General features: G+C 41.6%; 1 protein-coding gene across 1 annotated transcript; it reads left to right on the top strand.

The window, feature by feature from the left end:
* Positions 1-305: 305 nt before the first annotated feature.
* LOC145820944 (uncharacterized) lies at positions 306-1,798 on the top strand. The gene is made up of 3 exons (XM_082917612.1): positions 306-865; positions 951-1,049; positions 1,344-1,798. Exons 1-3 carry the CDS (start codon positions 338-340, stop codon positions 1,626-1,628), a joined length of 912 nt encoding a protein of 303 aa, XP_082773738.1. The 5' UTR covers positions 306-337; the 3' UTR covers positions 1,629-1,798.
* The last annotated feature ends 22,358 nt before the right edge of the window (positions 1,799-24,156 follow it).

The raw sequence follows: 24,156 nt of genomic DNA, 5'->3' as shown, positions 1-24,156 counted from the left end.
TTATTCTGTATATCCTGCTTTATCTGATAGTCATACTGACATCTGTTTTGCAGCTGTGGGTTTACGCCTACTTCCCTAGGCTTGCACCCGTACCAGTCGCGGAGCCTCCTCCGGCTGTCCCGTTCTCGATTCGCTTTGACGGGAGATGCACCCGGCGACCACGGGAGACATTCGGCTTCTTCCGCCGATATTTCGACACCATCACCCCCACAGAGGTATGCTTTACTTTCAGTTCGTTTAGCTTCGCTTTCCCACTGCATATTTCAATAACAGTAGATAACAAACTGTCTGTCACTTTCAGATCACATGGCGGCCATGGGCTTCGCTGCCGTCGGCGATGCGGGGTCGGTTCCCTGGTGCTGAGGAGACCTCGCGTTTCCGGATCTTGCTAGAGGGCCCGGTCTGTCGGGCTTGGTACCTGGGGGAGCGTTTTCTACGCCAGACCCGCGGGTTACCTGAGCAGATAGTCCCGGCTCACCCTCCTGCAGAGATGAGGGAGACCGAGGGGCTGACCCCTGAGCAGCTGGATGATTACTCCATCGGCTGGGAGGAGGCCGGCTTCCGAGGCACCGGCGACTATCAGGAGTACGTGCGGACGTACCTGATGCGACCTTTGAGCGGCCGTCGAGCAGAGGGGGTCAGGCCTGTGGCATCGGCGGCTGGGGCCGGAGCAGGAGCAGGGGCTGGGTCTTCGAGGAGGGCCCGGGTCCGTGGCAGGGGCGGAGCGCGGGGAGGACGAGGAGCTGGCTGGCCTGCCCTGCCCGCTGTACTGACTTTCCAGGGGCAGGGTGGGTCGACCTATCAGATCCCCTTCGCCCCTCCACCGGCTGGTCACGAGTTCATTGACGTCCCCGACCTTCCGCCGGTATGTATCATTGCACTTCGTACAGTTATTCATCTCAGTCTATTTCATATTCCACAGAATACTAACGCATCTGATACCTTTGCAGGCTTCTTCTGAGTACACCCGTCAGTCGTTGGCGATGAATGCCTCGATGATGGGGATGCTCCAGCGGACATTTGACCTCCTAGCCGTCTACAGCATACCGGTATGTCCTTCTGACACTGGCCTCAAACCATTCATACACTGCTTTACATAATCTGATGCACGGCACAACACCCGATACACTGATCTCACAGTATCTGAACACTGCATACACTGCATTCTGCACCGTACTCTGCACTGATAAACTGCTCACGGCATTCATACACTGTACTCACATACTGCATTCTGCACTGATAAACTGCTCACGGCATTCATACATTGTACTCACACATTGCATTCTGCACTGTTAAACTGCTCACGGCATACTGATGCATTTTCCTTTTTGTGTACTTTTCAGCCTCCTTTCCAGATTCCCATGGCGGGAGGTGCTCCAGCTAGACCTTCTGTCCCTGCTCGGGGGAGAGATGAGGAGGGCAGGATATTTCCCCGTACCAGGGGAGGGCGTACTCACGTCGGGAGTAGCTCGCGAGCTCCAGTCCCGGATGACGACGACGACGAGGAGTCAGAGGCGGAGGCAGGGTCATCGGAGGAGGAGACCGGAGACGGTTCTAGCTCGGGCTCTGACGACGATGCTGATGATGCTCCTGGACCTTCGTCCAGGAAGAGGACCAGGACGGACTGACAGCCTTTGGGGTCGCTGGACATAGATGCAGATTTTTGCTATCTTTTCTTCTTTGTACTTTTCTTTTTGTTGGTAGATAGATTACCTTGTACTGCCGCAGGCAGATTTTGTTTCCAAAACTTGTACATTCGAAAAGACAAGTAAATGAAACAGACTTTTTATCTGAAAAAGTGTTTACATTTACACATTTCATGCATCGCATCGCATCTCATCATGTTACACCTCAATGTAAACGAAATTGATTGGTTGTCTGAAAATTGAACACTTGCACTGTAATAATCAGATAACTAAACAGCCAACAGCAAAATAACCCAAGCAACCCACTGCCTGATTCTTGAACACACAGCCCTTACTCTATTGGGGATTAATCTGCACACAGCCCATAACACAGCATTCGATTCATTCTGCACACGGCAAATTCTCAAACAAGCAGCCCAATCTGACAGGACGGACCTCAAAGATGGAACCGGTTTGAGTCGAAATGCGTTCAAATGTAGAGAATGGCGCAGCATTCTAAGCATAAGCGATTTTTTTGAAATCGAATGAGGGTTCTTCAAACCGGGATATCGAGCCCAAAATTGAACACAGCGAGGAGGACTCAAACAAAGAGGTACACAACCTAAACACAACGAGACATGCTCGGGAGAGACTCAAAACAAAAGACGAGACCGTCGAATGAAAGAGACACGACACACAGACGCGTAAACGAAGATGGGAGACCTCGGACCACGAGGAGCCAGTTCAATCTGGGTATTGTTTTCCCACCCTTTCTCATTTGTGATCCTCACATCACTCGACTCTCAAGCTCGGATTTTCTCTCAAAACCCTTTTCCTCACTTTTCTCTCAACTTACACCTCTCTATTCTTCAATCTCTCATTTTCCATCCCTCCCCGGGGTGATTGATGGATGAATAGGAAGTTGTGGGTTCATGCTCAACATCGTTAGCTCACGGCTATTCTTCCGGCGGGCAGAGTGCTCTTCTGGCAAGTACGTCGATGACGGGGCAAACAGAGCGCCTGACTCAACTATGCCCCTAGTTCATCATTTTAACCATTCTTTGTTTTTGCTTTCTACTAAAACAATTTTGATCAAAATGAGAGTCGGATTAACGTACTTGTTCGATTTTTGATTTGAAAAAACATGCAAGTCAGGCTATGAGCACTGAAAATTTTCCTTTTTTGGGTCCAAGACAATGGTTCGATTTTGGAAAATGGAAAAGTTTTCGAGAAAATAGTCAACCTCAGTAAAAATTTTCAAAAACTATTTTTCAAACAGCTGATGCTCAACAAGCATGGAGCTTACCCTTCGAGATGCGCAACCTCGGATCGGAGGCAATGGAAAATTGCCCCTGGTTTAAAGGGGGTGGGAGGCAACGGAAAGTTGCCCCTAGTTTGAATGGCGGCTCGCGGCAACGGAAAGTTGCCCCTTGTTTGGGATGGTGCCGCAGCAGTCCGCAGACAGTCTTCATCGGCGGTGGTCGAGTTCTTGGACACAGCGATGACGAAGACGGTCACAACACATATATGGACACAATCACCTTGAAGGGTGTTGGCCACTGGACTTTGAGATGAAATCGAAACCATTGCATGGACTGAGACGCTTATGAAAGCGTTGGGGGCTGGACTTCATGATGAAGTTGCCTACGTATCCCAAACATGGGAATCAAGCCTTACGTAGTTCCGGTTAAGGTCCACTCGGGTATTTTAACCTTCACTTTGTTTGGCTCTCACTTTTGCCAAGGTGCCCAATGCGGGTTTTCGACCTTGCGAGCTTCTTTTCATTTTCTATTTCTTTTTTTCATTTCTTTTTTTTCTTTTCTTCTTTTTTTTTTTCTTCTTTTTTTTGTATCTTTTGTCTCTTTTTTTTGTATTTTTCTCTTGCTCTAACTTTTGCCTGGGTCGCCCTTTTGGGTTTTCGGCCCAGCGAGCCTCTCAAAGGGTAAAAGTGTAGCAAGTCCATGCCAAATGGTTATTTTGAAATTGAAGCCTCTCTGTGTCTAGGAGAACGGCTGTTGCACTGATTTGCAGAAGAATCCATCATGGTTGCTCCACGAGCTTCTTCCGACGAGATCTACTCCTTCTGATTCGGCTTTGGTGCCTCTTACTCGAGGGCTGCTCGAAACTGGCCATACAGACCTTCATGGCGTTTGTCCGTTGAACTTTCTGAACATTCTGAACGGGTTCAAACTCGGAAAACAAATAGGTTGAATCTTGAGGCTGAGAGCGATCCTAGGCTGCGCAATCTCAAGAACGATTCCACACAGGTCTTCGCAGGGCTGCGTAAAACATTTGCTTTTGAAAGTTTTTAGGAAAGCGACGAATCGCTCGCGCCGAAGATAGTGTGGAACCAATCTGGATCAGGCCAGGGTCCTTCTCAGTACTCACGCCGACAAGCATGATTTCATTCATAAAAAGGCTTAGCACGCCTCTCTTTCTCTCAAAATGATCAAAATTTTACAAAACCCGAGGAATTTCCTTCCTCTTCGTTTTCATCACCGCAGTGTTCAAAAGTTTGTTTTTGGAAAACTTAGGTTAATGCAATGAGTTTGGCGTGGAGGAGAGCAGGCGAGATGTACTGTCAGCCCATTCAAATTCTCCGGCACTTATGCTGAAAACAGGCATGAAGTTGAGATAGCAACAGCTGTTTTGATCGGCTTTGTTAGTGTAACTGGCCCCTCGGCAGAAACAGACTCAAAACAAAAACAGATAATAATTACAAAACAAAATGGTGTTCGAGGCAACAACCCCAGAATCACCTGGTATTATATACAACGGGGACTGACTCGATACAATCAGACAGACCCTTAAGCAAAAAAGACTGACTCAAGATAAAGAGACAGACTCAAAACAAAAGACTGACTCGACATCCAAGCCAAGATTTACAAAACTCGGTTTCACCGATGCTCAAAAATGCGTGCCAGACGTTTCATCCAAAATGTACCAAATGTTGCCCGCAGGCGGTTCACTTTACATACTCGCAGTATCTGAGCCCTCGAAATCCAACAACTGAGTGGTGACGGGCTTGCCTGAGGTGGGTGGTAGGATAACCTTGTTATCAATCAAATCCTGCACTTCATGACGAAGGCGGGAACATCCATCGGTACTGTGACCGGACTGTTGATGGTACGCGCAGTACAAGGTAGCATCATGAGTGGTGGGGAGATTCTTCGGGAGTGGCCGGGACTCCAAAGGCTTAAGATGCCCATTCTTCGCCAATATCAGCAATGCCCTAGACAAAGGCATGTGGAGGTCGTGAAAGACCCTGCGCCCTCGGGGCAGGTACTTTGCAGTTTGAGGATTCTTGCCAGATGCGCTGGCGAAAGGATCAGCTGGCGCTGCCTTGGCTTTTTGAACCTTCCCCGGTGCAGGGTTGGGAACTACTGGAACTGTCGGGGCATGACGGGGCCCATCCCGGTTTTCTGTCTGGCTTGAACTGCCTTTGATCGGAGTGGGGAAAGCATCATCCACAGCTTTGGTCACTATTGCAGACGTTTGTTGCTTGTTCATCCCTCTAACTTTCAGAGCCTCGACTGCCCACAGCAGTTGTTCAATAGGGTCGGCGTCTACCTTCGCCTTGTCTTTTCCTTTGGCCTCAGCCTGATCAAGGGTTGGGGTTGATAGTGGCGTGTCGTGGCTATAGCCGGAAGCCACCTCTGGCTGGCTGAGCTCTATCACAATCCGCCCCAGTAGCGGGGGCTCCTGTGGTACAAAATTCCCGGCATACGGCGCCGCTGGCGGTGAAGCCGACATTCCATAGGCGAGGTCTGCCACAGACCTTTTGGAGATCGCCTATCATCCCCATCAATTCGAAGGTGGTGGGCTCACGAGCCTGGTATAACTGGGGAGCCCAGACCGGGTGCACAACGGGCAACCTGGGCGGATATGACATACTGATGCTGGCCTCATTCTGCGGAGTGGTTCCCTGCTCCGACACAGCCGTCATAACCACAATCTCTTCTGAACTTGGCGCCGCCATAAATCCTGCCTCAGCAAGGGGGAGACACTGGTTGTTCTGTATCAACTCTACAACTCTTTGAACTGAAAGAGAAATAGACAGCATTTCAGCCCAAACTGATCAAACACGGGTGTAGCCAAACAATTGTACCCTACTGCTGATCACTGTTCCCAGAAGTCACTGTTCCCGAAAACTGAACCGATACCCGCGGATAACTGATTCTCACAACTGATACTGATACTGGTGTCCCCAGGTTTGATACTCAAACTTGCAAACTGACATGTGCGTTCCTGTAGAGCAACACTCTAAAAGCACATAACAAGTAAAGAGAACAAAACACCCCTATGTTGGGGTAGGGTTTCCCTGTCCTATTTTGTCAGGAACTAGGGTTTCACTACGCACACAGCGGTTTCAAACAACTTAGCATCGGGTAAGCAACCTGTCCTAGTTTGGAATGGTCACTACGGATCCGAATATGCACTAGGTCGAATGGTCAAAAAGGGATGCCCTGGTAAAACCGGGGTTTGTGTTCCCATACTGTCAGAGCCCATAGCCGGTCAGCCTTATGGACATGCCTTGACAAGGCAAGCCTCCGGCAAACCGTTCAGGAATGGCAGATGGCAAACACTGTGTTCCTAGGCGCACCAATGCACATGCAATGCAAAGAAACATATAAATGAAGTCAAAACAAGATATCACGAGTTCGAGTCAAACTCTCTAAAAATCCCCAGCAGAGTCGCCAGAAACTGTAACAGCGCCCGCGTGGGACCTCGTGCTACAGTTCGGACTCGATTTGTGTCACGGTTCTTAATCTGAACCAAAGAGTCCAAATCTGGCAAATCGTTTTGAGAAACAAATTTTTGAAAAAGTAGTGCCAAACATGGACTGCTTTGCCAGATACAGAGTCGCCACCTAAATATTTTAAAATGGGAGAATTTAGGAAACCCTGACTCGGTGCCGAAGGCCACATGTCCGTCATCACCGGAGTTGTCTCGGCTCGGGAGCTTGGGTACGATCGGGGAAGGTCAGCTATGAGCACCCCTTTTCGCCCGGTCCGAAGACCGGCCTCTACTAACCGTGATATCCGTTTTTGAAAACTTTATGTGTTCTTATTCCAATTATTAGCCTAGAATTACTATGTTATGCACGCAGCAAACAAGTATAGACCAAATCGCCTAATTTGGAAATAAACATTGCATATCCGTTCGGTTTGAAAATGCTTTGGAATTTGCTACTCGCAAGTAGGCTAAAACGCGGATTTCAACGAGTTTTTCCAACTCAAACAATCCAACCTTCACCCACAGGCATTCAAAACAATTTAACACATAAGCATCTAGCCACATGTTAAGCATGCTGTCATGGCAATATTCACACTCATGTGATATGCTGAAGCGGAAATACTTACATAGTACTCCGTGCCAAAACAAAGAACTTGTTAGCAAACATGCATGATCCAAGTCCATGTTAAGTGCCTAATGCATCGCATACAAAGCATTGCTAGAATAGGCTCGGCTATCCTAAACATGTCATGTGAAAATGCACAATTATCACGTATTCAGTTCGGAATTGAAGTACTGATGCAGTTAGCGTGATGTACCGAGCCTAATGCATGTAATACGAATGCATGGATGCACGCATGCATAGCATAAGGTATGCTAAATTAAACGTGCCCTAATCTACCATCATAAGCAGGTAAATAAAAGGGAACAAAGACGTGAGGTTGGAAGACATACACACACTCACGCACACTTATTACAGGTTTACCCTCGCTCGGAGGGACTGAATAAATATTACAAATTAATTAACTACGCAAGCTAATTAATATTACAAATTAACTAATTTACAAATTAACTAATTAATTAAAGCAGGAAAACGCCTCGGGAAGCGTGCCACCATGCGCAAGCTGCCTCTGTTTTCCTTCCTTTCCTCCTCTGGAGGTTGTCAAAACCTCAGGACTACATCCTTGGACAGAGGGGATCATCACCGGCTAGATGAAATTTCCACCGGCAGTGTTGTATGGCCATCGGCACAAAGTTGAAGCTGTCGGCAGAGAAAATAGTGCCGGTCGGCACATTACACTGCCGGTCGGCAGAGTATTCCTGCAGAACCTGCAACTCACAGCAACAGAGGGCAAAACAAAGCATGGTAGCACATTTCAAGGCATGTATGCACCAACCATGTCTCTTATCATTGTAATGACTCAAAGGGACATGTGCCTCGGTTCTCGGACCACCAATCACGCATTTCCATGCATGATAGCCCAAAGAACCAAGTATGCAACTTTGATTTCAAATGCAATGCAAATCAATCAAACAAACTCCCAATCCTTATCACCCAAATCAAGGGACAAGGAATGCATGTTGATGCAATGCAACCTAAGCATATTAGCTATCATGCAACATGAACAATGCAATGTAATCATGCAAAGCTTACAAGCAAACATGCAAATGGATGGCAAGATGGACTTATACATGAATTAGGCAACTCTAAAAAGGCCTAAAACAGTAGCCAAAACACATGCACACATACACATGATGGAAGGCCTACACTTGGGCACAATTTAAACAACCCTCAAGCACACTTGAAAGGGATAAACAAGAGCAATTAGCATGCAACATAAGCATTGAAATCATGTTAGGATGGTGCCAAACCAAGCAACAAATCAAGCCAAAACATGCAACGAATAGTCCAAGTGTTCAAAGCAAATCAATAAGGCATTGAACTACACTTAACATGACCAAACATGGCATGCATTAAGCGACCAAAAACAGGTTTTTAGCATGTTAAAACAAGGCCAAAGGACTCCTTAGATGGCATCTAAGTGGCCCAAATACAAAGGCATACACCATGGCCAAAACATGGAGCATTGCAACACATGCTTTCAAAGCATTAAAGAGATATGCAAGGCAATCCAACAAGCACGGAAATGGGACTGAAATAGCATGTAGGATGATTCCAAATCATCAAAACAATGCAAAGATGGCATGCTACACATGCACATACTCAAGGCCAACAAGCCCAAATACAAAAGAGCTATATAATGCATGCAAAGATCAACCCAAACGACTATGGACAGAGCTAAAACATGTCAAAATAAGCACATAAACTTCACAAATACAAGCCTAAAACATGCTCCAACTAAGGCTAACAACCTAAGGCACATTAAGGCATAAACATGGCATTACAAGGCAACTATGATAAACATGCATGGAGTTCCAAAACCAACTTTAAATCATGTTATATCATGGATATATAAGCATGAAAAACAAACCAAACATGCTCAACACACACTCAAGCATAGGCTTCCTTAAGAGGCCAAAATATGCCCTTTTCAAGGACAACAAGGAGAGGGGGTGGCCCTCTCCTTCTTGGGACTTCAAAGCATCATCTTCACCACTGAAATCCCTCAAGATTTCAGTGGTGAAGAGACCTCAACACCAAAATCCCGGAGCTAGCACAAAATGGCTCAAAATGAGGCCTTTTGAGGCCTAAGGGTGGTCAACAACCCTCAAACAACAAAACACTCTTAATAAACAATAAAGAGGGCTTAAAATAGAACTTTTTTATGTTATACAATAATCACAAAAACAGCTCTAAGACTAGTAGAAAATTGATGCAAAAAAAGGGGAAAAAATGGACTAGTTTCTCACCCTTGATGCCTTCTTCAACAAAGATGCTCCAATGGCCTCCTTGAGCTTGAATCCAAGACCAAAACTTCAAGACACACTCTTTAGAACCTCAGCTCCAAGAGGAAGGTGAAACACTAGGTGTTTGTGTGCAATAATGAGACACAAAACACCTAGTATGCAAAATGAGAGGAAAAGAGAGATAGGTTGTGTATGTCTAACCCTAACCCTAGAAAACCAGAGCTCTCCTCTGTCTTCTCTCCTCAAAAATGTCTAAAGGCTCCTCTCTTTGCCTTAGAGAGAGCTTCTCTCTATATGCCTCTTGTAAAGCTTACAAGACAAGCTTTGCAAGAGGGAGATCCCTCCATACACGTGTATGGAGGGGAGCAAAAGCAATACAGCTGTCCAAAAATATCTGCAAAAGCAGATGAACAGCAATCGGCCGGCAAAAAATGCCATCTTGGCCAAACAAAGTGCCGACCGGCACAAAATAGTGCTGACCGGCAACAAAGAGTGCCGGCCGGCAAACTATATTGCCGGTGGCAGCAAAAACCAGCCGGTGGCATCTAGCCACTGCCGGTGATGGGTGGGAATGGTCTACAAGCCCCACCTTGCCTCTCAAGGGCAAGATGCAAGTGTTTGGTGCAAAACCAGACACTAAACGGTCGAGTTCGGAGATCCTGAGACAAGGCGCGCGAGCCGAGGCTTCCGGGAACTCCAAACGAACACAAACATGGATAATCACCGAGTGTTCAAACGGTGACGTCCAAGTCTTGAGGACGGTCAAAAATGGGGTGTCTACAGTTGCCCTTCTTTGACAGAACTCGAAAGTCATAACAATAACGGGAGTGAATGTCAAAGCCCAAAGACGACCCATTTTTGACAAGGCCGAAGACTCAGACAAGCATGCAATACAAATAAGGTATGCGCCCGGAGGCAGGGGCAAAATGCAAGACAATGCACAGAGCCGAGCATAACTTATGATCATGCAAAGAAAGCTGTAATGAAGCAAACATGCGACAATTTTAAGCTAGCATACCAAACTACACTACAATGCAGAAAGGATGTAAGAGAATTATGGAATTCTCAATACGTCTCACTCGGGAGATACAATACCTGTGCGGCTCGTCTGGTTACACCAGCTTCAAATGAACCGTACATACAATATCGTGCCTGCAAAGAAAACAAACTTAACAGGTACAATATGGTTAGCAACATGCATGACAATGCAAATGTGGTGTACTCGAAATGCGATATATACAAAACAATGTATAAATAATGCAAATGAAGATGCAATGTAATTGAAACAATGCAAGCTACATGCAAAGCATTTGAATCGTGATCCAATCACGAGTGGTTCGAAACCACATCTATGTCAAATAGATTGATGGAGATAACAAGTCTGTCTACCATAGAACGGTCAACTGAACTATGAGTATTGTAGACAGACGCAAGAACAAGTATTGGGTGGAATTGACATAAGTGGGGAAACGACCCGCTGGAGAAAGGACTATGATCCTAATGCCGGATGCAAAAATTACACTACAATGTAATACATGAATATGGCACGCAGGCCAAACCAAATCTTGCTTAGGAAAGGCATGCATACATACGAGCCATGTGTAACACAGAAAAGGTGCCGCAACCCTCAACCAACATATCAACGTGGAATCGGCGCGATACACATACAGAACTGTGTTTTAACATGAAAAGTAAGGACACATACCAGACCAAGCTCAACCTGGAAAGGCGTAAGCCATAGGCGGAAGGTGATGCAATGAATGCATGCAATCTACAATGCAATATCTACAAATATGCAATGGAATGGATATGGATACAATGAATATGGCATACAAGCCAGACCAAATCTTGCCTAGGAAAGGCATGCACACGTACGAGCCATGTGTAACACAGAAAAGGTGCCGCAACCCTCAACCAACATATCAACGTGGAATCGGCGCGATACACATGCAGAACTGTGTTTTAACATGAAATGTAAGGACACATACCAGACCAAGCTCAACCTGGAAAGGCGCTAGCCATAGGTGGAAGGTGATGCAATGAATGCATGCAAACTACAATGCAAATGCATGACAATGCACTATGATGCAATGACTATGATTGCAACTTTCCCTATCTTACCAACAGGGTGATATACTAGGTTGGTTCAGTATCCAGAACTGAGGCGTAGACATGCCGTCTCAACCTATGGGGCTTCCATACAGATTTCAAGCCGAGGGTAAACCTCTGGGTATTTAAACCAGACTTTAGTCTCGGAACTCCCGAACCTTTGCGTTCTAGGCATAAGCCGTTCGAACTCTAGTTTCCACCGTCCCAGTTGGTCTTCTAGGAACTCATCGCAAGCACAGACAGGTGGCTTTACCAGACCACCGAAAAGTCGTTCGGGCACGACAAACACCGAAGGAATTGCACCTTCAGAGGATTTAAGGTCTCCTAGACCGGAATGCAAAATGTATGCATGACAATGCATGTTTTTGTTTGTTTTTTTTGAAATGCAAATGATGCAAGTGAAATGCATGTTGCATGGAATGCGAGACAACACGCGGCTCAAGAAGTGCACGGCCGAGGCTTCCGGGAACTCCAAACGAACACAAACATGGATAATCACCGAGTGTTCAAACGGTGACGTCCAAGTCTTGAGGACGGTCAAAAATGGGGTGTCTACACGTTCGAGCTGCGCTTTTGACGCTCGAGCGGGGAAATCACCCATCCAGTATTTCGTCTGCAGCGGTAGATGCTCGAGCAGAGGATTGGCCGCTCGAGCGGGAGTTTGTGTCTGACGCTCGAGCGGGGAGTTTGACGCTCGAACGGGAACCATGTCTGTGAAAGTTCTGGGAACGTGCATCTGCCGCTCGAGCGGGGAATTGGACGCTCGAGCGGGGATCTGTGAGTGACGCTCGAGCGGGGAGTTTGGCGCTCGAGCGGGGCGACTTGTATATAAAGCCGAGATCCGACTTTTTTGTTCACTTTTCAACATCCTTTCTCTCTCTTACTTTTCCAAAAAGCTATTTTGAGAGTTCCTCTCACTAAAATCCTAACTTCTCTCTTAGGATTGATCTAGTAGGAGTTGTTTTCTCAGCTTGGGCCTTTACAAAAGTTGTGTTGATCGTCGAGGGCTATCTTTTAATCTGAAAATTTCGGGATTTGGAGCATTTCCGTTTCTTCACCTCCTTCGTTGAGTCCCATCATTCGAGGTAGGGATAACCTACTCCATCTTATGAGCTTTGTCTTTGAATTTTAGCATTTTGATATGTTGGGGGTTGTTGGGTAATTTTGAGAAAGTTTGGGCCTTTGTGTAATTTTACAAAAGTTGAGGTTTTAGATATATAAACCTATATGTATGTTAGGCATAGAGAAATGAGATTAATGTTGGGACATTGATGGAAATAGAACCTTATGGTTGTTTTGTGAATCATGGTAATTTGCCCTTATTGGTTTAATTAATTAATGCATATAATTAATTGAAGAAAACGAGGAGTTGAATTGAGAATGTTGATATATTATCTATTAGTGCATTTATTTCCTGCTTAGAAATAATTGCTTTGGGCTACCGATGGAGGGTAGTGTTGATTGTTGTAGACAATGCATGATGATTAGGCAAACTAAAACTAATCAATTGGATGTGTCATAGAGTATGACGGTTGATAGAATACATTAACTTTATGTGTTGGTTGATTGTGCATATGGCCAATGTGTTTATATGCATTATGTGTAGACAATTGATAGAATACATTAACTTTATGTATTGATTGATTGCGTATGTGATTCTGTGTTTATATGCATTATTTGTGTATGGGAGGAGATGGGGGATATACTCCACGATTTAGGAGAAGATGGGGGATGTACCTCTAAACCGGTTAATGGTTAATGGTTAAGGGAAGATGGGGGATGGACCCAGGGATGCAGCTCATATGCTCACCCATTGTAGTATTGGATACAGCTCATATGCTTATCTATTGAAGTGTTGATACAGCTCATATGCTTATCTATTGGAATGTTGATACAGCTCATATGCTTATCTGTTGTAGTATTGAATATAGCTCATATGCTTATTTGTTGAAGTATTGATATAGCTCATATGCTTATCTGTTGTGGTAGTGATATAGCTCATATGCTTATCTAATGAAAAGTTTGTTTGATTTGATATAGCACTAAAATGTATGTCATCATCGTTTGTGAAGTATGGAAGTAGTTTATGTGTTATTGGTACAACACCAAGATGTGTATCCACCTCAAATTTCAAAAATATTCTAGTGATGAACTATAATCCCATCAAATGTTTTGGCCAGAGTATTGAGCCTTGTTTCCAAACTCAAAGTTGAATAAGAAATGGAAGGTGAATTGTAACCTAGACTTAACCGTCATGGAAACGTAATAAGATGTAAATGGAAGTGTCAGTGTTGACCATCTATCAGTTGCTAATTTCTTAGTCGTTGTTCATAGTTGGTTTAGTATATTTCTACTGGGCTGTGGCTCACCCTATATGGGAACATCATTTTCAGGTACAGGTAGCATGCCACCTCCAAGGACATAGCTTGGGAGGCTAGAGACGGATAAACTTTTGTTGTCTTATTTCCTTTTGGATGTGTTACGTGTAAATTCAAGCCAAGGGCTTATTGTGTAATTGAGTTAGTACCCTCTTTTGTAACCAAGTGTTAACTTGGAAAGCTGTAAGCCCGTAGGGCATTTGCTTTTGTTGTCAAAATGTAATCCTTTTGTAATGAAATACCCTAATGAATTGAAGAATGTGGATCTTTTATATATAAGTGTAGGTTTATATTGTTGGGTTCAATGTCATTATTTTGAGGGCGTTACATCTACTCTTCAATTTTTTGAGGCGGCGGAAATCCAAAGGAGTGGTAGAATGAAATTTAAAATCTTTATGTTCGACTTATTTTAAGGTCGTTGGAAGTTTGTCTAATTTTTAATTTCAAGATCTTAAAATTAATTGAAATGCCTGCAAATTGGCCCAAAATCCAAGTATAAAAAAAAAAGAAAAAAAAAAAAGGGGACATTGGAGTAAATTATTGTTACATTTGCAAAGATTTATGATGAAGAAGTAGATCACTGGATCATTTTAGAAAATACACGCTCTTAAAAGGGTGTACATAATATACAAGTTAATTACTATAAAGTTATAACTAAAAAAATTTCAATCATAACTTAAAAAAATAATAATAATAAGTCATAACCAAACACTACATAAAATATAATCAAAAATCTTTTAAATTATAACCAAAATAATAATCATAATGAGTCATAACTAATATCACAATTAGTCATGATTAAATATTACAAAAATCAAAACTGAGTTATATGATAGATACTTCAAAATAAGGTGTGTATTATAAAATTTCTAATAGATTAACCACGTAGCTTTCTTTCTTTTCTTTTATTTATTTTGATATAAAAATAGTTTATTAGTCTGGTGAATTGAATTGATCAGATTTGTTGACCTGTCAATTTCATTTATTTTTTTCATTTTTAGGTTTTTATATTTTTTTAGAATCATGCAACACCGTTATTATAACTTATAACAAACAAAAAGTCTTGAAATCAAATTTGTTATTATTACTTATAATAAACGAAGTCTTGAAATCAAATTTAAAATGATATACATCGTTAGTGCACCCATGTTGAAATTAAAAAAAAAAAATCTATATGCACCCATGTGGCGGTTCGATTTATTTAGGCGGTAAAATAACTTAATGATACACCTACCATTCAATCAATTTCAGTTACATATAAATTAATTTTCTTTGTTTTATTTTTAGAGTTATGATATTACCAAAGAAAAAAAAACAGGAAGAGTAATATATTATGAAGTGCATAATAATTATTTTTCCTTTGTTCTAAACCTTCAATCAAAGCTTCTAATATATATAAATTTTTCTAATAATTTGACTACACTTAATGATATATCTACCATTCAATCAATTTCAACTACACACAAATCTACTTTTATTGTTTTATTTTTAGGGTTATGATATAGATAAAAAATGACTAGATGAGTAATATATTGTGAAGTCAATAACAATTATTTTTTTGTCCTAAACTTTTGATCAAAACTTCTAATATTTATAAATTTTTCTAATAATTTGACTACACTTAATGATATACCCACCATTCAATCAATTTCAGCTGCACACAAATCTATTTTCTTTGTTTTATTTTTAGGGTTATGATATTACCAGATAAAAATGACTGGAAGAGTAATATATTATGAAGTCAATAATAATTATTTTTCCTTTCTCCTAAACTTTCAATCAAAACTTCTAATATATATAATTTTTTCTGATAATTTGACTACTGTATCCCCCCGAAAGTAATAAAATGAATCATCCACGATGATAAGTAAATAACCAAATAAATCAGAGTATAATATCCTTCCATTACATAAAACTCAGTTGTACTAAAGGGTGGCACATACGAATATATATTCATAAGTCTTAATCTTGAATCTATAGCATGTGTCAACAACAAAATATGAAATAGAAGTTAAACATATAATCGAAATGCCTTGAAGGTTACAACTTTCCAAGATTGCACTTGGTTACATCAAAATAGATTTAAATCCAATACAGATAAAGCCCTAGGCTTGTACAAAATAATTACAACAGATAAACAAAATGAAGCTTTTGCTCCAATCCTCCCAAGCTACTGCCTTGGCGGAGGCATCTCACCAGCACTTGAAAACGGTTTTCCCATATAGGGTGAGCCAATGCCTAGTACAAATAATCCAATACAATATATGAATCTAAACAAAGATATAAGGGTGAGATGCACATGCAATGCCTATGTCAAAACGTTTTACATTTATTTTCCAAAAACCATGCCATGCTCAGTTTCTATCACAATTCTTAATTCATGCCCTTTTACAGTAGAAAATAAGGGGGAAATCTCAAACCAGTACAACCTTTTACGGATATTTCGTCTGCGGAAAACTGTCAAACGGTACCCATGTAAACGTAGCCTATACAAGCGCTACTATTGCCATTTTACGGATATTTCATCCGTGGGAATCAGACGGTACGTTCAGAATATTCCCTGATTTATTAAGAAGACTAAGAGGGGAGTAAGGAAATTACAGCTATACGATGAACAATTAAGGGACGTTAAGTTTGATAATAAAGGCGTGGCGAGATTACTTAATGGTATTGAGTTGGGTAATAAGAGATCTGACCGTCAATCAGACAAGATCGTGGTTAAGGGTATCAAATTCATTGGTAATGTTCAATTGGGACAGGATGCTAAGGACGAAGTTGTGGTCCACCACGTGTTGTTTTTTGTCATCAGTGATAATAGTCCGTCAGATTCCGTCCCTACACCTGACAAGATATTTATTGGAGTTGGCGAGGGTAATCCTGAGACCTGGATTGTTGATCCTGACCAGTCCGAACGTTTTCGGATGCTAACGAAAATGAGATTCAAGCTCGTTGGTGGCAAGGACAAAGAGTACGTTCGTCACGGGATAGAAGTTGTAGACCGGTTCTTCCCAGTCGATGTTTGGACGGACTACAAAGATACGCTGTTGGGAAATGTTGGAAGCATTCAAAAGGGTGCCATATATTTAGTGGCTGCTACTGTTAGTGGAAAGGAATGCAAAATTACTTTAAGGAGTCAAATGTACTTTAAAACTGTTTAGAATTGTAATTTGATGTATTTTTATTTTTAATGTTCAGGTTAATGGAGGTGGACGATATAAAAACTAGGGTTGTTGAAGGTGTTTCGGCAAGTGATTTCAGTTGTATTGAACTTGCGTTGCCTAATTTATTTTCTCAATTGAGGTTAAGATACAAACAAAAAAGTATTAAGGTTGATAAAATATTGATAAAATATTCCCCCCTTTGCGCACCCAATGCAAGTGGGTTGGTCAGAGTAAATGTTTATGATCGGAGGTTAGACGGTAATGACAGTTTGCAGGCATGGTTTATTTTCCCAATAGATTGTCAATGCGAGTTAGTCTATTATGGGAATGGTTATTGTTCAATTAACGACAAACAGGTGCCATGGATGGTGAAGTATCGACTTGAAAATTCCAATATTAAAAGGGGGGTTACGTATTGTAAAATGAAGGGGTATCTGAAGTATTCTACGAGTGACATGCCAGAAGATTCGCAAATGAGGGCCCCCTCTATTGTTATGTTATCTAAAAAATATACTAATGATAATGTTGATGTCTGGCATTGTCCTCCAACGAAGGCCATTCCGATTCTGACACGGACTAAGTCTGTTGGTTTACCGGAGAGGCGAAGAGATTTGTTGTTAGGAGGTTTTGGGGAAAGTGGTTCAGTGATTCATGAACGCAGAGGTCGTCTGAGTTTGTCAGAGATTGATGTACGCAGAGGTGGTGATGAATCTAGTGATGTTGATCCTGGTCCGTCGATTTCAGAGATTGGTGTTAGCAAAGAGGAAGTTGATCGTAGAGGATCAGTTGTTATGGATGCAGCAGAATTTTCTAATGTTTTACGAAATGTAATCATCAGTGTAAAAAATAGTGATGTGACTCAAGATATAATAGTGGATGATAAGGGAAATGTAGTAAGTAAATAAAACTTTGAGTGGCTTCATAAATAAAATTAATAAAATTTTTCATTAATCATGACAGTGGTTACATTAACATCAAACCATTCTCTGACTATTAGAGGAGGAATTCTTTGTATTTTATTAACAAATGGGGACAGTATATGGGGGTCTCTCTCTTTTGAAATGATCCCTGGAAAATGTTTTTAATTAGGGGTATTTTGTGACGTAATCGGTGGGACATCTTTCTTTACAGAGAGCAAAGAATTGTTCCTCCGTTTCTGCTTCGCCAAGTATTCCCCTCCAGAGTTCGTCTCTGTTTTTCGAAGGACTTTTCCCCTTAGATGAAAATTCTCCCCATTCGACGAACTCGCCCCCTTTCTGTATATACCGTCGACTTGCTGTTGGCGAGTGGAGTTTTTCTATATTTGGATGGTAGATCCTCCCATTGGTTCCAGTGAGATCGAAAAATCTCGGGTTGAAGGTTTGGATCTTCTTCGTGCATTGAACCATGGCATGAAGGTGAGGGTTTCCATCTTCATGGAGCTCCCTTGCGACAAGTATGTAATATGGCTGACAGGCTAGTTGGAGGAGAGTGGAGTTTTTAAAATTTGAATTCCCGCCCATTACTGTTCATTCACGTGGAATTTTGTGCACCTTTGCTTTATTTCCAAGCAAAAACACCACGATCGTGACACATGGGTGGACAGGATCCGGCCACGTCCACTCACACCACTCACACCAAATAGTGATTACTATTTGGTGTGAGTACGGATTTAATCTCAGCCTTACACGTCACCATCCGTACGTCCATCGACGGATGAAATTGCCTATCGAGTACAATTTCAACAGGGGGGCGCTAGTAATATTATATATAGCGCCCCCCCCCCCCAGCTGGTGTGACCTCCCCCTATATAAAGCCTCGACAAACAACATTCACACTGGTGTAAGTTAAGTGTTAATCACTAAATAAGCTAAATAATGCCTCGCCAATCCTCTTTCCATTTTTATGCCAAGAATGTCTTTCTCACCTACCCACAATGCCCATGCCCAAAAGAACAACTCTTAGAACTCCTCCAATCTCTCCTCCAACTAGCCTGTCAGCCATATTACATACTTGTCGCAAGGGAGCTCCATGAAGATGGAAACCCTCACCTTCATGCTTCGCCAAGTATTCCCCTCCAGAGTTCGTCTCTGTTTTTCTAAGGACTTTTCTCCTTAGATGAAAATTCTCCCCATTCGACGAACTCGCCCCCTTTCTGTAAGTTAAGTGGTCAGAATAAGCTTCAAGGATTACGACCAAGACGCCGTCTACAACGTCATAGATGACATCAAATATTCGACAGTCCCTACCGAATTAATGAAGAATTTAGTAGGCTGCCAGAGAGATTTCCATGTATTTGTTAAGTTCCAACCAGATCTCACTATTAGAGGAGGAATTCCTTGTATTTTATTAACAAATGGGGACAGTAGTTGGTTAGATGCAATGTCCCCAAAAATGAGAGAATGGTTTGATGTTAATGTAACCACTGTCATGATTAATGAAAAATTTTATTAATTTTATTTATGAAACCACTCAAAGTTTTATTTACTTACTAAATTTCCCTTATCATCCACTATTACATCTTGAGTCACATCACTATTTTTTACACTGATGATTACATTTCGTAAAACATTAGAAAATTTTGCTGCATCCATAACAACTGATCCTCTACGATCAACCAACTCTTTGCTAACACCAACCTCTGAAATCGACGGACCAGGATCAACATCACTAGATTCATCACCACCTCTGCGTACATCAATCTCTGACAAACTCAGACGACCTCTGCGTTCATGAATCACTGAACCACTTTCCCCAAAACCTCCTAACAACAAATCTCTTCGCCTCTCCGGTAAACCAACAGACTTAGTCCGTGTCAGAATCGGAATGGCCTTCGTTGGAGGACAATGCCAGACATCAACATTATCATTAGTATATTTTTTAGATAACACAACAATAGAGGGGGCCCTCATTTGCGAATCTTCTGGCATGTCACTCGTAGAATACTTCAGATACCCCTTCATTTTACAATACGTAACCCCCCTTTTAATATTGGAATTTTCAAGTCGATACTTCACCATCCATGGCACCTGTTTGTCGTTAATTGAACAATAACGCGACACCTATGTATACGCGCGTTTTTCGAGACTTTCACTCAAGACACACAAGCCAACTTGATTTAGTGATACACACCTATTTCCCACGTTTACCCATTTTTCTCAAAATCATATACATTTTCAATGTATTAAATAAGAAACAATGTTCAACGCACATGGATGAGAAATTAGTTTTAGTTCACCTAATTCTCATGCAATTTCTGCAGCACTCATAGTTATCCTCCACCGATAACCCAAAACAGATATCTTTAATAAATAGAAAGGTTTCAATAACAATATACATTATTATCATTTCCAATATGTGAGTGATATAACATATCTAACTCCATCATCATCATCAATATCCTCCATCACCATCATCAAGACGTGAGCGGATATTACAAAAGCAACATCATCCTATAATACTTTCCTAACACAAGTCAAACCCATGGTTTTAAAGCAAAACCTCATTTTCTTTCAAAACCATTTTTGAGTAGAGAAGGACATCATCCCAATTACAAAAAACCCAACATCATTTCCATTATCTTTGCAAGATCAACAATTGAGGTTTGTAGGGCAAAATCTTATTCTTCTTTACAAATCATTTCCAAAGGTAAAAACTCATCATTTTATCATATATCAACAATACACACTTTTTTACAAGCATTTTCAACAAACCATTTGAAAACCCCTCCTTTTGATTTCTAACCAAAACCTTAGATTTGTCCAAAATCTCCAAAAATCACAATATTATTTTAGAAATATCAAATAACTAAGTTAAGAATCATAAGAGGGTACGGAGAACCCCTACCTCAAACTTAGAAGAGGAAGAAGAAAGAAAAGCCCAAAAGTTAATTGTGACGAAACAACGATTTGCTCCAATCAAAACGAAGCCCTCGACAAGCTCTACACTTAATCTCAAAGAAACAAGGTGAGGAGATGCTTTTAAGTGAGTAGATTTGAAAATCTTTGAGCAAAAAAGTGAGTTTAGAGAGAGAGAAGAGTGGTTCACGGTTTACAGAGGGAAAAAAGAAGATGAAGTGAAGAAAATGGTAAGTGAATGCCCTATTTATAGTGCTAGGTTAAAGTGAAATAAAGTCCCAAAGTCAACCCAAAAGAACAAGTCAAAATCCCCAAGAAATAGGGCACAAAACTGAACTAAAATCTGGAAAAAGACTCATAGGGGTCAACCTTTGTGTTAGTGGTGTCGACTCTTCAAGAAGAATTGACAAAAGAAAATGCTGACAACAAACAAGATGTCGACCCTTGGACCTAAGGTGTCGACACTAATTTCAGCAACTAAACCCAGATTTTGCAGGACACAATGGTCGACCTTTCCCAGATTGGTGTCGACCCTTGAGGCCAACAAGAAAGGGCAAGTGTCACGCCCCACTTTTTATTACTCGAAGTCATTACCAAATTCATTAACTTAATTCAATTTCAAGGATAATATACGGAAGTAAACTCGTACATCCAATCCGTAGAATCATTAACAGTACTCTCATTCGTATGCAAAGTATATATTACATGAACATACATAATAAATTGCCCTTGGGCTTACATCACTTAAGGTACAAGAAGAAGGGTGTAACCCTTTTACAACAATGGCATTCCGCCAACATAACTGAGGCCCCGTGGCCAGTAAATAAGTAGAACCAAATCTTGCAGCCCAACCTGCTTAACACCTGAAAAAGATTCAACAACGTGGGATGAACATATAGTCCAGTAGGGAACTCAGCATGATCCTCAACAATAACAACTTACAGATAGCTATGATCATGAACACTCATTCTCATACTAGAGTAGTAATGTGACAGTTTATACAAAATTATATATGTATGAACTTTTCTCGAAAACAATCGTTTCATTCAACACTACAAGTGGTTTATCTTTCCTTTTTCCTTTCATTAACCCCCATTCTCAATCTTTCATAACATTAACAAATACTTAGGAAGTAATCTCACCAAGCCCGATACCCTCTTCCATTTCCTATACATACTCAGATGTACCTTTTCAAACATGTTTATCTATAAAACATTCATTCTCTTCCACACTTTCCAAAAGACAAAAATGACATTTTGGTTAATTTCCATTACTATCAAAACTATACATGCATATCTTTGTAAAAATATAAATTTACAACCCACCAACATGTATACAATCAACCAATGAAGTAACTCGGTCCTCCTAACTGTAACCAATCAAAATCCATGATATTTTCAGTTACAACGAAACAACAACAATCCCGTTTCACTCTACTAGCTATGTGCATAGTAAGCTAACAATACACCCTACTCAACAACATTAACAACAAGCCAGTTTACCAGGCGCTAGCTGGAGGGGTATGGTACCTTCGATTATTAGCGCAGTCAGTTCTCCAGGCGCTAGCTGGAAGGGTATGATACCTTTGATTCTAAGCGCGGTCAGTTCTCCAGGCGCTAACTGGAAGGGTATGATACCTTTGATTCTCAGCGCGGGGCACGACACCAACAATCACAGCACATCAAGGCAAAACCAACATGTATAATACATATACATAAACTATCAAGACACCAACAATGTGTTAAAGTATATGAACACATATCTACCTCTTCCCAAGCAAGCACACATATATAGTGTATCTCAATAATTCATCACATACGATGTTCCATTAACAATGGTATAATGCAAACCCGACAATTCTACACAACTGTGTCATCCTCCACCGATGACCAAGGACAAAACCTCTAGATGCATATAGTTAGTACATCTATTAAAAGACTCAAATTTCATGAATCATAAACCCAACAACAATATTAACATGGTAGTTAAAGAAACAACTTCTACATGTGTGTTCAACACTCAAGATACAACAATCCAATTCTCAAACTTATTTCGAAAACACTTCCCTCATTTTCACAAAAACGATTCCATTTCCTTTTTGTTATCACAAAACCAACTCCACTAATCTTGTTTCCGTAGAATCAACTCCAGAGCCGTGGTTAATCCCTTAGGCATTAACACCCTTACCATACTCATTTTGACGAAAGAGATTTACACACAAAGGTCAACAAACCCCCATTATAATTTACCCAACCAAAATATAATTTAGGGCTTTTCTTCTATTAACTACAACATGCTAATTTATATTCTAATTAGCCAAGCCAACAATCAATGAAGCCAAAACCATTCTCCACACAACCAACCCTAGGTTCATTTCATGATTTTCAAACAAATCCAACATGGTACAATTTTCATGCAATATAAAAATTACCACATGTCTATCTATAGACAGAGTATTGAAAAGGAACAAGGAGAATCACTACCTCAAATGGAGAAGATGACCCGAAATCAAAGTGCTCCAAATCCCAAATTTCTTGGATCACAACGAAGCTCTTGACGATCAACACACTTCTTACAAAGGCCGAAGGTGAGGAAAACACTCTAGCTAGATCAATCCTAAGAGAGAAGTTAGGTTTTAGAGTGAGGTGCTCTCCAATGGCTTTTTCGGAAAAGTAAGAGAGAGAAAGGAAATCAAAAAGTGATTCAAAAAGCTGAATCTCGGTGTGTTATACAGGTCGACCCGCTCGAGCGTCGAACTCCCCGCTCAAACGTCACTCACAGATTCCCGCTCGAGCGCCAAAACCCCCCCGCTTGAGAGGCGGATACCACCATCCAGAAGTTTTGCAGAACAGGTCCCCGCTCGAGCGTCCAACTCCCTGCTCGAGCGTCACACTCAAACTCCCGCTCGAGTGTCGAACCTCACGCTCGAGCGTCCAACACTACAGAGAAAGTACAGGGAAGGTGATTTTCCCGCTCGAGTGCCGAAACCCCCGCTCGAGCGGAGAGGCCAAAAACTGGGCAAGGATTCTAAGTTTTAAAACACAACCAACATAACCCAACAAGTCTAACACAACCCAAAACTCTAAAATAAAGAGTAAGGGACAGAAAAAGAATGAGACAACAACAACAAATCTACGGAACCGAGTCCGGATTACGGTTCAATAACAACAGGGAATATCGGGATCGCTATAACCTCCCCCTTTAAAGAATTTCGTCCTCGAAATTAAGGATACGCCAAAACACAAGGCCAACTGATCACACAACACCAACACCCGAGTACTAGGAAAGAAACTACTCTCACTACAAACCTTTAATCCACTCTTATCAAGGAAGAGACTAACGGAGGGAACACGTTCCAAATGACAACACTGTAGGCGTAAAAACCACAACAAAATCAACCCTTCTGAAACAGTTTACTCACATCTGACCAGCGCTTCAAGCT

This window comes from Camellia sinensis, chromosome 3 (genome assembly GCF_055761805.1).
Source record: "Camellia sinensis isolate YWXY chromosome 3, ASM5576180v1, whole genome shotgun sequence".
Lineage (NCBI taxonomy): Eukaryota > Viridiplantae > Streptophyta > Magnoliopsida > Ericales > Theaceae > Camellia > Camellia sinensis.
This window is presented reverse-complemented; position numbering and strand designations above follow the sequence as displayed.